This window comes from Anguilla rostrata, chromosome 2 (genome assembly GCF_018555375.3).
Source record: "Anguilla rostrata isolate EN2019 chromosome 2, ASM1855537v3, whole genome shotgun sequence".
Classification (NCBI taxonomy): Eukaryota; Metazoa; Chordata; class Actinopteri; order Anguilliformes; family Anguillidae; genus Anguilla; species Anguilla rostrata.
The window spans coordinates 35,526,465-35,544,391 of NC_057934.1; the positions used below are offsets into that span (position 1 = coordinate 35,526,465).

At 46.7% G+C, this 17,927-nt stretch overlaps 1 protein-coding gene across 2 annotated transcripts in view; it reads left to right on the forward strand.

The window, feature by feature from the left end:
* kcnh4a (potassium voltage-gated channel, subfamily H (eag-related), member 4a) overlaps window positions 1-16,044 on the forward strand; it is a 75,470-nt gene extending 59,426 nt beyond the window's left edge. Inside the window, exons 13-17 of one of the 2 annotated variants that reach the window (XR_010328318.1) lie at window positions 6,920-7,323; window positions 10,178-10,269; window positions 10,580-10,656; window positions 12,232-15,432; window positions 15,463-16,044. Coding sequence is in view for 1 of the 2 variants with exons in the window: in XM_064321824.1 (XP_064177894.1) it covers window positions 6,920-7,323; window positions 10,178-10,269; window positions 10,580-10,656; window positions 12,232-13,305 (1,647 nt within the window). In the remaining variant the exon portion in view is untranslated. Of the gene's footprint in view, window positions 1-6,919; window positions 7,324-10,177; window positions 10,270-10,579; window positions 10,657-12,231 lie in introns of both variants that reach the window. The other variant, XM_064321824.1, reaches the window with a different exon arrangement.
* The last annotated feature ends 1,883 nt before the right edge of the window (window positions 16,045-17,927 follow it).

Consider the following 17,927-nt stretch of genomic DNA (forward strand, 5'->3'; position numbering starts at 1 on the left):
TGACTTTTTTCAGTTGACTCAGAAGATGAAAGTTGTGGTTGGTAGAGATTTGACAGAGCTGCCTATTCCTACTGCACCTGCAATGTCTGGTGTGGTTATTGCTTGTGTTGCTCAGACTATTGGAAGATGCAGTTGTATATAATGGATTAATAATTGGAACATATAGGTTAGTGTTGCTTGTATTATACAGCTTTAAAATGAAATTATCTATTATTCAATTTCATGATTTGTCAGTGTTAAATCACTAGTTTGCTGCTTTGAAAGCGCAGCACTTCCAAAGTCAACGTTTGTTAAGCTAGAAAACTAGCATTTTCTCTACACAATTTATGGTGTAAATCTCGCCCACTTTGAATTTTATGTTTCAATACAGGTTAATATACAGATCGTTTTGTTGGTTTACCAGGTACAGGTACAAACATTTTGGTCTCTGCACACTCTACCTTCTGGCTTCATATACCAACTGAAACTTCTGTTTCCACATACTGATCTATTTCATGGTAATGCTCTAATTGTAAAAGAAATAACTAAGTAAATAGATTATAGCCAGGTAACTTAGTTCTTCTCATGCTGACTCGATCGGTTCTTCAAGGAGAAATTATTACTTTGTTGCTTGCTCTTTCCCTCTAGGTGGGGACTCATTTGTGATGGCGTAATGCCTTTTATGGCTATCAAAGAGCTTAATTTCCTTAACTCCAACCAACCAACACATTCTTATTAAAGAATGTTGACACACAGAAGAAGCACATGCATTCACACAGCAATAATGCCGCTAAGTGCTACTGTTCACAATCCTGTAACAGTTAATTGGAAAATGCCTGTGTAGTGTATAGCTCTTCAATGCATGACTGTGCTTTCCGGCAAGTGAACCCAAACAGGAGAGAAGCTGGTTGTATTAAATTAAACAAACATAGACATGTAATCATATGAAGATCTGGAACACTGGAAATGATTGGTCCTCAGGATGTCTCACTCCAAGTTAATTAAATTTCTGACTATACAATAACCCCTGTGGCGTGGATCGGGGCATGGCTCCACAGTGCCCCTCCCAGCCTTATAGGCATCAGCCGAAACCTGCCACCAGGCCGCCTTTTCAGGACCTAGGACAGCGCCCAACTAGGAAGCCCAGCCACAGGACCCTGGAGAGCGGCAGAGTGAACATTCCTCAACTCCCTCATTGGCAGGCAGCACACCTGCAGTCAATGAGGCAACACAGCTGCCGCCACTCCAGGGAGATGGCTGGGGCCTCAAAAGGAGGCCGTTTGTCTCCCTTGAGGAAAGGGGTTTTGGGCGGCCGGAGAGCGGTGAAACCTGTAAATAACTTTGTTCCTATTTTTTCAGAATCCGGCAGAGACACAGGACAACATCCCTCTTCCTGCGTTGAAGAGGGATCCCCCCAGCGGTCTCCCGGACACCGTTATTTATAGTTTTGTTCGCGTTACTTTAAGTTAATTTCCGACAGGAGATTTTTGGTGTTGAGTTTGGTTTTGAGTTGTATAGATACTTTTGATTAATAAAAGGCCCTGTTGGGCTATTTTTCCCCAAACCTCCGGTCTGTGCATTTCTGTGCCGCCCCGCCTGCACCGTCACGCCCCGTGCGGTGCCACAGTGGTGGAGAATGCGGGCATAGGCACGGAGTAATAGCAGACTGCAGCTAACTACCTCGAGCTCAAGCATTACACTCGTTCTCGCGGTAGAATTAAAAAAAAAAAAAAAAAAAAAAAAAAAATTTTTGTTGTTGTTGTTTGTTCTCCCCCCCCCCCTTTTCCCATTAGTCTGGTGTTCCCCCAATTTAGCTGCGATATGGAGGACCTCTTGCGGGCGCTCGTGGAGGCTAACCTGGGACAACAGCATGCTGCCCAGGTCATGGCTCAACAGGTCGGCCGGCTCACCGAGCTGGTCCAGGCTCGCGACGCATCGGCCGTGCCACTACCGGTTAGCAGGACAAAGGCTAAAGACGTCCTGACAAAGATGACTGAGGCCGATGACGTGGAGGCCTACCTCCACACCTTCGAGCGGGTGGCCGAGCGCGAGTTATGGGACCCCGGGAGATGGCCGACACCCTCGCTCCCTTCCTCACCGGCAAGGCCCAACAAGCGTACCAAGACCTGGGGGCAGCAGAGGCCCAAGACTACCACAGGCTAAAAAGGGAGATACTAGCCAGAGCCGGGGTATCCCCCACATCCGCCGGACAACAGGTCGCCACCTGGGCCTACCAACCGGGGGTCAACGCACGCAGCCAAATGGCGTCACTTCGGAGGCTGGTTACCCGGTGGCTCCAACCCGAACGCCGGTCTGTGGAGCAGATCCTCGACCGGGTCGCCATGGATCGGTTCCTCCGGGCGTTGCCATATGGGGCGAAGAAACTGGCTGGGCAACATGCTCCCCAGAGCCCGGAGGAGCTGGTGGAACTGGTGGAGCGGGTCGAAGCCACGCAGGAGATGCTGAAGGCAGAATCGACCGAGCGCCCCCTCTTCCGGCCCCAGGCTGGAGGTGACCGGAAGCCGACCCCACCAGGCTCGACCCAGGCCCAGATTCCAGGCAACCACGGCGGACATGCGTGGACACCCCACTTCCCGTCTCAGTCTGGAAGGGGAGGGAAAATGCCCACCCTGCTGCCCACCTCTGGAAAAGCACCCTCGGATGTGTCCATGCCCACCGACCCGGCCCCCACACCAGCTCGCTTGCCCCAGGGACAGAGGTGCTTGGCTACGGAGCAATTTGACGCCCTGTACCAGGCCGCCAGAATTGTCCAGAAGGGGGGCAGAAGAGCCCGAAGGAAGGGAACCGGGTCATGGCCCCGACAAGCTAAACCCCGTGTCCGTCCATCAGGCCAACCCTATGCCGCCTGGCTCGGGGAACGGGTTGGCGTAGGCGAGGCCGCAGAAGAAGTGGATGGGGAAGGTGAGCTCTTTCTTCCTGTAACTTTGTCCAATCTCCCTCCCCAGGCACAACGTAAAGGACAGTTCGGCACCGCGCAGGTCCAGGATGACCGGTTGCGCCACTGCTGGAGCCAGGTTCGGGTCCTTGAAGGGGTAAAGAGGGGAGAAGGACCCCTGGAAGCAAACTACTTTTCAGTGCAACAGGGACTGTTGTACTACCACACCACGAGAAGGGGAGAAGTCCGGGAGCTGTTGGTCCTACCCCACCAGTACGTGGCCACCGTCCTACAGCTGGCCCACACGCACATCCTGGGAGCTCACCTGGGCATGCAGAAGACCCTAGAGCGTGTGGCAGACCGCTTCCACTGGCCAGGAATGCGCAGAGCGGTGGAGGATTACTGCCGCAGTTGCGAGGTGTGCCAACGCACCTCCCTGGTAAGGCCACCACCCGCTCCTCTAATCCCTCTCCCCATCATAGAGACCCCCTTCGAAAGGATCGGCCTGGACCTGGTCGGACCCCTGCCAAAGTCAGCCCGGGGACACAACTACATCCTGGTCATCCTGGACTATGCCACGCGCTATCCAGAAGCCGTGCCGCTCCGTGTCGCCACCTCCAAGGCCATTGCTCGCGAGCTGGTGCACCTCGTCAGCCGGGTCGGCATACCAAAGGAAATCCTTACGGACCAGGGCACTCCGTTTATGTCCAAGGTAATGGCAGACACATGTCACCTGCTGCGAGTACAACATCTCCGTACGTCGGTGTATCACCCGCAAACGGATGGGCTGGTCGAGCGGTTCAACCAGACGTTGAAGCGGATGCTCCGGAAGATAGTCGCTGCTGACGGCAAGGACTGGGACCAGGTCCTGCCGTATGTGCTCTTTGCCATTCGGGAGGTGCCCCAGGCTTCCACTGGCTTCTCCCCTTTTGAGCTGCTGTATGGGCGGCGGCCGAGGGGACTCCTGGACCTCGCTAAAGAAGCCTGGGAGGAACAGCCATCACCGCACCGGAGCCTGGTCGAGCACGTGGAGGAGATGCGCACCCGAATATCAAGTGTCATGCCAGTGGTAAGAGAGCACATGGTGGAAGCTCAACGCGCCCAGCAGCGGACATATAACCGGCCCGCTCAACCCGAGAGTTCCGGCCAGGCGACCGTGTCCTTCTGCTGGTACCCACTCCTGAAAACAAGTTTCTCGCCACATGGCAGGGACCCTATACTATCAAGGAGCGACTGGGACCAGTGAACTACCGCGTTGACCAGCCCGGACGCCGGAAACCGCAGCAGGTGTACCATGTGAATCTGCTCAAGAGGTGGGTAGAGGGTCCTGCAGCAGCAACGGCGGCGATGTTCACCACAGAAGAAACAACCCCTGCGCCCCGGGAGACTGTGCGATATGGTGCTGACCTGAGCCCCCGCCAGGTCCAAGAGGTGAGAGAACTAGTTGACCAAAATCGTGATGTGTTCTCCCCTCTCCCAGGTCGTACCACCTTAATGGAGCACCATATTCGTACACCGGAGCACACTGTGGTGAACATACGCCCATATCGGATCCCGGAGGCACGGAAAGCGGCCGTCGTGGAGGAGATTGAGAGGATGAGAGCAATGGGAGTCATTGAGGAGGCCTGCAGCCCTTGGTCGAGCCCCATAGTCCTCGTGCCCAAACCCGATGGCTCCCTGCGCTTCTGTAACGATTTCAGACGCCTCAATGCTGTGTCCGACTTCGACGCATACCCCATGGCCCGGGCGGATGAGCTACTCGAGCGACTGGGTGAGTCCCGCTTTATTACAACACTGGACCTAACCAAAGGTTATTGGCAGGTCCCCCTCACCCAGTCAGCCAAGGAGAAGACTGCCTTCACCAGCCCGGTGGGCCAGTTCCAGTATCGGGTCCTGCCGTTCGGGCTCCATGGGGCCCCGCAACGTTCCAGCGCTTGATGGACATCGTACTCCGGCCACACCAGCGCTATGCAGCAGCCTACCTGGACGATGTGGTAATCCACTCCGGCACCTGGGCCGACCACCTGAGTCACGTCCAGGCTGTTTTGGGGGCGCTGCGACAAGCTGGCCTCACCGCCAATCCCGCCAAGTGCTGCATAGCGCAAAACGAGGCACAGTATCTGGGCTACACCATCGGTCGGGGCCTGCTCAAGCCCCAAGAGAAGAAGGTGCAGGCCGTGAAGAACTGGCCCCGGCCTACCACCAAGACCCAGGTACGTGCCTTCCTGGGGCTGGCCGGGTACTACCGGCGTTTTATCCCTCATTTCTCCTCCACAGCCGCACCCTTATCCGACCTCACCCGAAAAGGGTCTCCGGAGAAACTGCTGTGGGGCCCTGAGCAGGAGAGGGCATTCCAGGACCTGAAGGCCGCCCTGTGCTCGGACCCGGTCCTCCATACCCCGGACTTCGACCGGCCCTTCCTGGTCCAAACAGACGCGTCGGAGACGGGGTGGGCGCGGTTCTGTCCCAGGTACACGGCGATGAGGAGCACCCCGTGTTATTTCTGAGCCGTAAGCTCCGCCCGAGTGAATCGCGGTATGCGGCTGTTGAGCGCGAGGCCCTTGCCATTAAATGGGCCCTCTCTGCACTCCAGTACTACCTGCTCGGGCGGAAGTTTACTCTGGTTACAGATCACGCGCCCCTCCAGTGGATGGCCCGGGAGAAGAACGCCAATGCCAGGGTGACCCGCTGGTTCCTGGCACTCCAGCCCTTCAACTTTGAAGTGGTCCACCGTCCAGGAAGGCTCCATGGGAACGCTGACGCCCTGTCCCGCCTGCACGCGCTCTGGGCGGCCGCAGCCAGCACTGGTGGCGGTTCGCTAGGGGGAGGAATGTGGCGTGGATCGGGGCATGGCTCCACAGTGCCCCTCCCAGCCTTATAGGCATCAGCCGAAACCTGCCACCAGGCCGCCTTTTCAGGACCTAGGACAGCGCCCAACTAGGAAGCCCAGCCACAGGACCCTGGAGAGCGGCAGAGTGAACATTCCTCAACTCCCTCATTGGCAGGCAGCACACCTGCAGTCAATGAGGCAACACAGCTGCCGCCACTCCAGGGAGATGGCTGGGGCCTCAAAAGGAGGCCGTTTGTCTCCCTTGAGGAAAGGGGTTTTGGGCGGCCGGAGAGCGGTGAAACCTGTAAATAACTTTGTTCCTATTTTTTCAGAATCCGGCAGAGACACAGGACAACATCCCTCTTCCTGCGTTGAAGAGGGATCCCCCCAGCGGTCTCCCGGACACCGTTATTTATAGTTTTGTTCGCGTTACTTTAAGTTAATTTCCGACAGGAGATTTTTGGTGTTGAGTTTGGTTTTGAGTTGTATAGATACTTTTGATTAATAAAAGGCCCTGTTGGGCTATTTTTCCCCAAACCTCCGGTCTGTGCATTTCTGTGCCGCCCCGCCTGCACCGTCACGCCCCGTGCGGTGCCACACCCCCTACTTGCACTTCAGTGTTACTTTTGTGTTTGAATTTGTAATGTCTTTAATATATTCATTGAAGGGTGGCAATGCTTGTGTGTTGAGAGTGCTTATGTGACAGTGTTTAATGAAGACTGAAACTTCTGTTTAATATAGCAAAGAGTTCTCATTCCAGTATTCATACTGCAGTGTATTTGAGCTGGGGTACAGTTTGTAATGATCACTCCGTAATACCTTTGGTTATACCAAACAGAGATAATTAGTTCTGTGTTGAAATACAACAATTGTTTAATTGAAGAGGAAATTGTTTGTTCCCTATTTTCATTGTCCACTTGCCTCTTGAGTTGCTTTGGTCACCGAGAATCCTGATGCTTGTGTCCAGCATGCGTTTTATTCTTCATACAGTTTGGTTATCTTTTCGGTTTAGTGCATTGTTGGCTGGTTCTTGTTGCTACTGTGCTGTGGTGTGTACATTTCAGTGTACATCTGCATCTTAGTCTTTAATGTATTCTGCACCCTTGGGCTGATAAACTGGAATATTAAAATTACAGCTTTATAATACACTTGGGAGCAACTTTGAAACCTGAACTCGCTTGAGGGCCAACCGTGTTCATTGCCTCCCTGCTCAGAACCGCCTGGATCAGGGGCACCTCCCGGAGCACAAACTGCCCTCCATTGTGGAGGCCGAAGCCGAGCCTGAGGAGTACTTCCACCTCTCTCCCGCCTCCAAGTCCCGCAAGAACCTGATGCTGCCCAACCTGAGCAGCCCGGTGCGCCGCACCTCCTTGGGAAACCTGCTGGGGGATGAGCTGAGGCAGTTCAACGCCCTGCGCCACTGCCGCTCCCCCGCTCGGGGCTGCCGGGGCCGTAGCTCCTCCCCCCAGCAGCTGCTGAAGGAGGAGCCTCAACGCTCGCCGGCTCTCCCCCGAGCACCTCCTCCCACCAACAACGCCGAGGCTGGGGCCTGCCGCAAGCCAACCAAGCTGCTCATTCCTTCCCTCAACTGCTTCGGTCCTCCAGACCTCAGCCCCAGGTAAGGCCCTGAGAGACTGAGCAGAAACAGGACTTAACTCCCTGACTTGGTCCTCCACTCCATAAAGCTTGAGGTCTGGGCCTCCGTTTACCTGGTTACCAAATATAGATGGAACACTTATGAATATGAATACAGCTGACCACACCTGGGAGGAAAAGTTAACATACGTTTTTTTTTTAATGTATACTGTTCACTTTCAGTTGTCAAACAGATATTCAAGAAGTTTGTTTTTCCAGAGACATAAGTAAGTATACATGTATGTGAAAACTTTTTGGGCAAAAGTTTTTTTAAAGACAAACTCACATAATCTAACATAAGTGAAAACTGAAACTAGATGTAAAAAGGGCAAATGTTATAATTATCCAACAATAATTTTATTGATTGCAAACTCGGATTGTGCAGCACATGAAGATGAAAATGAAGAAGCAAAGCAGCAACTTTATCTGTGCTTGATGAGTGTAGACATTAGTATATAAAATTAACCACTCAGCATTATATGGAGCATGCCTGCGCCAATAACTTATCAGAAGCCTAGTACACATAACCATTCAAGCAATTAAGTGGGCATAGATGTACATGCAAGTATACTGACCGCTTGCACGCATACTCTTGAAATTCTGTTCAGAATTATCACTGTGTCTCCATCATATAAGTAAGCAGTGGCAGTAGAATCAACAAAACAAAAAACATACACCCACACATACACCCACACACACACACATCCGCAATATCAGCTGGCAGAATTGTTGAAAATTTATTTTAAATATAATTGCCCCAAGGAACTGCACACAAACATACTAAATCAATCCAGACCAGCTCAATATTTGCATTTCACATTGTGCACAGAAAATAGAGCCCAGTGTCCTTCAGTCCTTTTTGATAGACTAATAGGTTGCATAATTGCACAGTCATGGTACAATTTGCAGTTAGCAGGATGTCATAACAATGTACAAAAAGATCCATTGGCATAAATACATTTGTATATTAAATCTATTACTGAGAGGAGAGGATAAAATGTAGATTTTTGTTTCCAGAGAACATGACAAATATAGGAATACATCTATTTGCATTTGGTTTGTCTAAAAGCTTCCCAAGGTTAAGTGTCCATTATTTCCTATTTGCAGCTCATATGAAAATTACTGTAGTGCAGCTGGATGAAGGTTGTATTAAATTGCCTTTAGCAGTGCGTATTCTTGAGCGTACTGGTAGGTTGGAAACAGATTTTGGAACATTGACAGCAGTAAGAGAGTCTAGATATTTATTAGTCGAATATCCTCACACAGAGCTTGTCAGGTGTCTGGAAACATGATTGGTACAAAAATTATGATTTCAGACTTTAGCCTGTGTTGTGTCTTGTAGAATTGATTCTATCAAGCTGATGTGTTATCTCTTCAGGTATAATTCAATCTATTCATTCTGAACACATGCCCTGTATCGGATAACTGGTTTTATAATTGCAATTCTGTAATAGACTGAAGTTCAGTTTTATTTTGGTAAAAGTGAATGTTTTGTTGTCTATTGGCAAAAAAAAGCATATACATATTCATCCCTCTCTGTAAATCTACAGAGAATATTAACTGTTGCACTGTTGACCTGAAGGTCCAATTTACAGTTGAGTTTAAATTGCAACTTTTCCTTATTGGGGAAATAAGTCAGCTGAAATCAAATTTAAAACATTTGCGAATATCCGGCTCAGTCTATAAAAGGCTTGGAGTTGGTGTGGGACCATGCAACAGAGCTGTTGAGCTATGTTCATCAAAATGGAACAACCATTTACCAAGAATAAGAATTTACCTCTTTTTAATAAAACAATGATTTGTTCAATGTTCTTGATCAACAGCACATCTTAGCTCTACTTGTGATGGAGTTTGTAAAGGCTCTCTCCTGTTAGCTTGAAGACAAGGTGGTCTGCATCAGGGTTGGGTCATATTCTCTTTTAATTCAGTCGATTCAGGAAATGAATTTAATATCAATTTGTGAATTGAAAAATCAATGAATATTAAGGGCATTTTTTTCTATTTAATTCAGTTCTCCACCCTTGAGCTGATAAACCAGAATTATAATGTGACTGCTTTGTAATCGCTTGGGAGAAACTTTGAAACCTGAACTCACTGGAGGGCCAACCCTGTTTGTTAATTCAGTTGATTCTGGAAATTTATTTAAATTCAGTTTCTGAATTTTAAAATCCTCGTTTAAGATTATGGATTTCTTCCAGTTCATGTTTTGAATTTCGATAAATTTTCTGAATTGACTAAATTAAATTGGAATTGATCCCAGCTGTGGCCCACATTGTCTTCAGTTTCATCAGTATCACTTTCCCTGGTTGAAATGCTTGAAGAGCCGTCCTATTCTCTGTGCCTCCTTCCTTCTTTAATGTGACATAGTGAACCGAGCCTTCCTATAGGAATCAGTCAGCCCTTCACAACTGTAAAATTGTAGCCCCCATGTCAGTAATTTTACTGTTTTATTTATCCCCTGTAGACACATCTCTTGTATGAGACCATCTCATTGTAACTGCAGGTGTGGGTTCACAAACCTCGAGGCTTCATCAAAGTCTTTAAAAAGTTTGTTCTAACTGGCATTGGTCAGAGCAACTTTATTCTTTTTTCCGTAACTTCACAACACAGTAAGTTTATTTTCTAAATTGATGGTGAACTCGCTGTAATGAGTGACTACACTGTAGAAGGACAGAAAATGGAGCCTTGTGACTTTCAGTCCTGGCTGGGTGAGATGCTATTAGTTTCTCCACATCAAAGCCCCTTTGGGATTTGTGCCAGTGCACGTCTGGTGGCGGCTCCTCATCTTGCCCAGCCCCGCTAATTGGAAAGGATATACTGTTTCTCATCTCCTGCAGGGTGGTTGACGGGATTGAAGACAACGGGCACACATTTCACTTCAACATAGAGCGGAGCGGGGCCAAAGGCAGTGCGGGCAGCCAGATGGAAGGTAACCTAACCTCTACCGAACTTACGCTCAGCGTTCTCAATGCACCCAGACTGCAGCAGGCACCCGCTGACATACAACACCAAGAACGCTTGGGCCAGCGTTATGGAATAGAGTCAGGGCACTGAAAGCTGAATTAAAGTCCACTGTAAGACATCGCTGCTGCTCACAGTACAGAGAGTGGCAGTATAAGGTTTGAAATGTAACCCAAGATGAACTTGCCTGCAAAGCTCATTGACAGTGTGCTGATTTATGGAAGTGAGAATCCACATGCGGCTCTTTCACTTGGCTCCCCTTTCTCCGCCCTCCACAGATGCCAATCAAGTGAATGCCACTCTGCTCCTGGAGACGGAGGAGGTGAGGCAGAGCATCGCACAGCTCAACAAGGAGGTACGTGGAGTGGGTGTTGCACATGCAATGGGGCTAACAAATCATTAGGATGTTAGTGCTTACTAATGAATTATTCTTATATTGAATTGGTGACATAAATGGGTTTTTCATTGTTGGTGGTCTTACCTTTTAACACCATAGAATCCACAGCACAGCTTGATATTGTAAATGGTAATAGTATAATTTTATTTATACTATTTATATATCATAAACTGGCCAGTGTATTTCCTGTTCACTCTGACAGGATTTTTCATGATTGACTTAAAAAGTAATTACTTACTTCGTAACAGTAAACAAGCTGTCTTTACAATGACACTAAAGGAGTCCCAGATGACTGACAGTTCCCTTAATTTATCAAAGCCTGCTAATACGTCCTCTGTCTCTCCAAAAGTGGCTGGTAGTTATTAGGAAATGTGGATGAGGAAGCATTGTTTGGAGGTGATGAGTGATTAATAAATATACCGGGTACTCCTGCATTGCAGATGAAACTCAGAGGAGTGCTGAGTCAGGGATCTTTAAAGATCTCTGCTCCGGTGCTTCTCCCTCCCCTGTCTCACCCCATTTTCTCTTTCCCTCACCATGTCTATTTCTTTCTCTGTTCCTCTCTCTGGAGGTTTGGGTGTCTAAAAACAGGCTGCTCCTGACACAGTTTCACAGAGATGGGTGGCAGGTGTACTGTACAATGTGCAGGGTACTGAGGTTTTTTTCATTACTGCTTAAAGTAATAGGAGTGGGAAATGTTACAGAAAACAGCCTTTAAAAGTGGGTGGGGCATACAAGGAGAAGATGTTGAGCTGTTTCATCAACATTGCACAGGAATATTTTACATAATGATGTTTTTATGCTGCCAAGACTCTTGTGCAGTGTTTCTCTGCTAATGGCCAATATGAAATGACTGACAGTAGCCCACTGGTGTCACATTTGTGAAAGAAAACTGAAGTATTTTTTCTGGTCCCCTAGCACTGCCTGAAGGGATGTCATTGTTACGCAATCTTCCCTCTCACATTGCAGGTGGAATTCTGAATTTGATGTGGTTAGCCAATGCATAGCTGGATGTTTTCCCAGTTAAAGAGGAATGAAGAAGTTGGTATGATGCCAGGCAAAAAGGAATTTTAACTAAAATAATTGATATTCATTTAAGTGGTCTTAAATTTTGTCAGAATAATGTACACATATTTCGACAGTCATTTGGGAGGGTAAATTGGCATATTAAACGTATTGGGCTTTCAAAATGCCCACGGACTGTAGGCAGGCAAGTTGGTAATTAATCCTCAGTAATGGCCCCAAATTTAATATCATTTAGTTTATCATTACCTATATTTTTGTTTCTTTTTTATTCATTCATATTGCAACTGCCAACACATCTATTCATCATGTCTTCTTGCCCAGTGATGAAATTCTGTGCTTTTCCCCCTTAGTCTCTGTTGCTAAGGGTCTCAGAGCTAAGTTACCCGAGTGTCCGAATTTCATCCTCGGTCTATGTCTGCTTGCAGTGGTATTTATATCCTAAATCTCATGAAAGGTAATGTCAGGATACAGGATTTTATTCATTCTGTCCTGTTTTCCTTTTTATAGATGAGCCACTTACACCAGGAGGTGGCTCAACTGGGCAAGGAGCTACACCACATGCTGCACTTCTTACAGGCCCACATGACGATGCAGCACTACACCTCCACCCTCTCCACCTACCCCTACGGCGTGCATGTGGTCCCCAACCCTACTGCCAATGGCAGCATGGCCTACAGTGTCGCAGCTGGCCTGCACCTGCACCACGAGCCCGTGAACCTGGAACCTTTGGGCCACCCTGGGGGCACGTGGAACTACAGCGGGTCCCACGGCGGCAGCGCCCTGCCTCGGGCCACCGTCGCGGGTCAGCAGGGGGAGGCGGAATGCTTACACCAGCCCTCCAGCCCCAGATCATCCTGCTTGCATGCGCACTGCTCCGTGGACCCAGCAACAAACCAGTGCTCAGGCCCAGCCTCTGGCAGCACCCCCAACTCCCCATACCCGGCCCATCAGAAGACTCAGACTGGGGCTGGGCCGTCTTTGCTCACCATCAGTCCGTCCTTCCAGGGGTTCACCTCTGGCCCAGCTTCTCAAGCTGGGTATGGAGGAATTGGCGCTGCGTCTGGCCACAGCAGTTCCTCTGTCAACCTCAGCCAGTCCCAGTCAAGCTTGTGTCAGCAGATACCGCTCGCTTCCGAACACACACACTCACAGTCCAGCACCCCCACATATGCCCACTCCTCACTGGCGGCGACCAGTGGTTACACCAACCTCCATTTCTCCACCAGCCCGCTGCTCCACTCGCCCAATCCTGGCGTCGCGTCCGGCTCCCTCCACGTCCTGGATTCCCGGAGCCTCCTGGACCTTCACCATCTCCCTGGCTCTTCCCACTCAGGGCCCTCCCTCCTCCCCAGGCAGTCGTCACTCACCTCTCAGGATTCCGGTCCACCGAGACTGGATGCTTGTGACAGTGACCACTTGTGTGACTCTGCTGGCGTGGAGCACATCAGTTTGGAGTGCCTGCTTGGTAGGTCAGGGTCCCGGGAGAGGAGGGACAGTGCAACCCCGGAGTCACGGAGGTCCAGTATTGGAATTCAGACTCTAGACACAGAGCCCTTCTGGAGTGTGGACATGGCTGAGTAGCTGGCGTTGGAGAGATCCTGCTGTTAACACTAGAGCTGCTGCTGAAGCATGGGGCACCCTGGTTTACAGCCCTGAAAGACAACTTTGGTGTTTGAGTTGATCTTTTGGGAGTTTTTACTGTATGTTCTGCCTATTATTCACTTTTTTCCTGGTTTATGCGGCTCACAGCTCTTCTATGCAAAGCACATACTTTGTGCACTCCCCATTCCTTTATTCCTCCTGTCATTATGTGTCATACTCATGTAAAGAATCATTGTCTCCCATCTGATTGTTCGGCCGAGTGGAAGGGCTCTGTAGTCCATAATGTTGGGAGAGAATTACCCCCTTACTATTGGCAACAAACCTCTTCACTTTGTTTTTTAATTTTTCTCGGGGGTTTAAATGTGCAAAATTGACTAGGAAGGCTTTTTCAAAAACATTTTTCATACCCATTTAGCTATGTTTTTGGTGAATTATTCAGGCAACTCAGTGGAGGTCACCAATACAACAAGGTACTTCATTACATAACTGGAAAAAATGATGAGACAATTAAAATGTACTTGTTGTACTGTGGTCCTACATTGGATGGGAAAGTCAAACGTTTCATTTACCCTCACTCAAGCATTTGAACTGTGTCACCCACAGTACTCATGTGGATAAAACACACCTTTGTCACAAAGAAAAGCTGTTTATGGATATTGTCTTACCTTCTCAGTTGGTAAAGTTCATTAATTCTTTTTTCCTAAGGAAAAGGTATCCAGCTGAAATGTGTTTACATTGTGAAAGACTTCGATTGTCCTGAGAACACTGGCAAGAGGAGTCAGTGGACACCCACTTTAATTAATGCACTCTCTGAATGACACTGGAGGCTTTGGTTTTTCTATGTAGCTGATTAATGAAATGCTCAATGGTATGCCTTGTAAAATCCTTTCTTTTTATACAAAGATATTTATTATGTTTTTAATATATGTGAATTGATGAGACACAGAAATGGATTTCCACAGAACAAGTTTTGTATTGAGGGCAATGTGTTCTTTGTCTACAGTTTTATCACAGTTAGCATCATTTTGGGCTGAAATGTAGTTATAACATACACAGTCGGCAGTATATGTCTGAAATCAGACCCCTGTCTGCTATGCAAATTAGTTGGAGAGAACTTTGACACATCTGCTGATTTTCACATGACTCAAATTGTGTCAAACCTTCATTGATGTGCTGGTGTGATTTGATGTGATTTACTCTAGGCGTATCTCCCGCTCAATAACAAAGCACTGGAATTTGCCTTGTTCTACGTATCATGGCTGTCACTCTGCATTGGGTTGCTGTGGCCCACCGCACTTTAATCACACTTGTTGTCTTCTTATTCTCCTCTGTTTGCTTTGGCCCTGCAAATCATTACCACTCAAAAACTTTTACTAAAATATATTCCTGTCTGAGCCAAAATGAGGTTCTATGGGATTTTGTGGATTAGAATGCCTCCCTAATACTTGCATATGACCACAGGATTCGATCTGTTGTGGTTGTGTATTTTATGACCTGCTTGGTATTTTAAGACAAATTGCATGCTTGCATGCCAGCACGAAAGACACAAGCTCATTGAGAGCCATCAACACAGGTGCCCACTATATCTTTAGTAATTAATGGCTTGTGAAGTTTCTCCTCAACTGGCTACGTTACATGCATGAACGATTTATAGGATGTACACTGCTTGGATAGTTTGCTTTCCAATGCGTAGATTCAGTGACAGTTCAACTGAAGCTTGGACTGAGTTTCCGAGGTTGTGACCTCTTACATAAAGCTGCTGCTTTAGTTTATGAAATAAGACTGACACTATCTATGAGATGTTAGGTATTCTCTGTAGTAGGCTCTGCCATGAGAAATGGCTCTTGTAGTTTTTTGAAAAAAAAAAACAAGTAAAACATTTCCATATGTTTCTGCTGCCCTCTCCCAACTGTCACATACTATTGTTTGCAGAATACAGTAAATAAGAATGTCTCAAATAAGGACTCTTTAAAAAAGTGGTCAACCAAGCGGGATTCCCTGTTTTCTGCATAACATGTATATTAAATAACTTACACAATATATCATCCTGAGGGTGGAGTCTGTGGGGAGAACAGTACTATGCTGTATATGTACATTGGAATATAAGTTACTGCAAAAATTCCTGCATTGGAATAGGTCACTGCAAAAATTCCTGCATTGGAATATAGGTTACTGCAAAAATTCCCACAGTTGAATAGAGCTCCAAATCAGTTTACAGAAACAAAGTCAGAAACAAAAGGCTATCTGTCTAGTTCTATCACATTTTAATTCACAGCTATGGATATTGTTTCTTTTACAGTCCACACAGACAATTAAAAAAACATGCTCCATTGCAAATGGTCTGGGAATCTGGTGCTCCAATTTGCGACAAGAACAATACCGGTTAATGGCAGAACCCTTGCTCAGAACCAGCACGAATAAGAGGAAAAAGAAGGCTGAGCCTCTTGAGTATGTTGTGCATTTTGGTGACCATGGAAACTGGTTTCAAAACAACCATTTGGAAAAAAAGGGTGGTTCAGATGTTATGTAAATACAAGGCTTATAACACTTCAGGTTTTTCACGCCTTCAAAGCATCTGGCCATGTTGCTTATTCTGGTTTCAAGGTAGATAACACTATTTTAGGAATCTCCCCTTTATTTTATATATATTTTTAATTTTGTATTTTATTTATTTGTTCAGTTAAGTTATAAATTATTTTATTAAAATGTTCTGAAATGCTTCCTTGCATTGTTTGTTATTCTAAACTATATGTACACACACACACACACACACATATATATACATATATAGTATATGCATACAGTCAGTGGCCACATTATTAGGTGCCAAAAACATTCCAAAGGGATTTTAGTCCATACTGACTCAACAGCATCACAACAGCATCACAGAGTTCGTGTATGTGGCTACATGTATGTGGCTACCCAGTAAATGATGCTCAATTGATTTGCACCGCTCACGTGAAAGGCAGAACACAGCCACGGACTCATGCTGTTTACACTAAATTCTGACCCTACCATTTGCATGCTGTAGCAGGAATCAAGATTTTCCAGACCAGGCAACGTTTTTCCAATCTTTACTTGCCCAGTTTTTGTGATTACGTGCCCACTGTGAGCTTATCTTCCTGTTCTTAGCTGACAGGAGTGGAGCCTGGCGTAGTCTTTTACTGCTGTAGCCCATCTGCTTCAGGGTTGAAGTACGTTCAGACGCTTAGGGTTGAGACGCCCTTCTGGCCTTCACTGGCCATCACTGTTGTAGATAGCTGTTATTTGTCGCATTTCTGTTAGCTTGAATAAGTTTGCCATTATCCTCTCACCACTTTCATTAACAAGTTATTTTTGCCCGCAGAACTGCCACTCTCAGAATGTTGTATTTGTTTATCGCACCATTCTCTGTTAACTGTACAGGCTGTTGTGCATGAAAACACTAGAAGGGCGGCTGTTTCTGAGATGCTGGAACCACCTCGTCTGGCACCAACAATTACATCACAGTCAAAGTCACTTATATCATGCGTCTTACCCATTCTACTGTTTGGTCAAACAACAAATAAACCTCTTCATGAACATGTCTCCATGTTCTATATATAGAGTTGCTGCCACATGACTCACTGTTTGGAGGAGCAGGCTGTGTTAGCAAGCAGTTTCACCTAACAAAGTGGGCACTGAGTGTGTGTATGTGTGTGTGTTGCTAGCATTAGCTACATTCAGAGAGACACAAAATAAGTACATTTTTTGAAGGTTAAAAGGTATTGTTTTAAATGCCGTCATAGCTGTTTCTCAGATGGCACATGTTATTATATTTCTTTATAAATGTCAGCGCCTACAACTGCAGTATCCATGTCTTAACACATGTGTTGATTGTTTCCAAACATGGTCCAAATAGATATCATTGGAGATATGGAGGCATCCACAGATTGCCTGTAGTATATTCACATAGTGTCAAAATTCATTTATTTTCCTCCCTCACAAAAAGTTTAGACATTCAGTTCTCTAAGTCTTCCGATTGCCAATGAGCCCCAACAAATTACCCTGCTCTGTTGAGATATTTCAGATATTTCCATCTATTTCTCTGCTCATAGAATTTTTCTGCTGGTCTTTTATTGGCACATTTTTAGTAGCAAATTGGAATAATCATTAATAAAATATACCTCAAGATAATTTACATTGTGCATGCTTCTGAGACACATGACACAGGGGGAATATTATATTGTATCTCTGATATACCCACTAGATGATCAAGTAGAACAATACTGTATGTTGACAGCTTACAATTTTAATTCTGTGTGATTGTGATTGAACTTCCAGCTAATATTTCCTAATGATTATAGCATCCCAAATATTGGTCTCGAGTTCAGCACAAATAGTTGTTGATAATGAATTTCTCTCTGGTTGTTCAGGGGAGCAAATATACAATTTAAATCACAATGCTGTTGTCTATTGCAATGTATTAATTTACAGCTTTTCTATATGCAATATATTGTGGTTCTGCATCCTACAGGAAAGCTTCCATGTCTTTTCCATCTTCGTAGTGATTTCCCATGAGCCAAAGCAGAGAGGAGAAACTATCATACCGAAAACAATCAGTCTGACCTAATTTTAGGGCC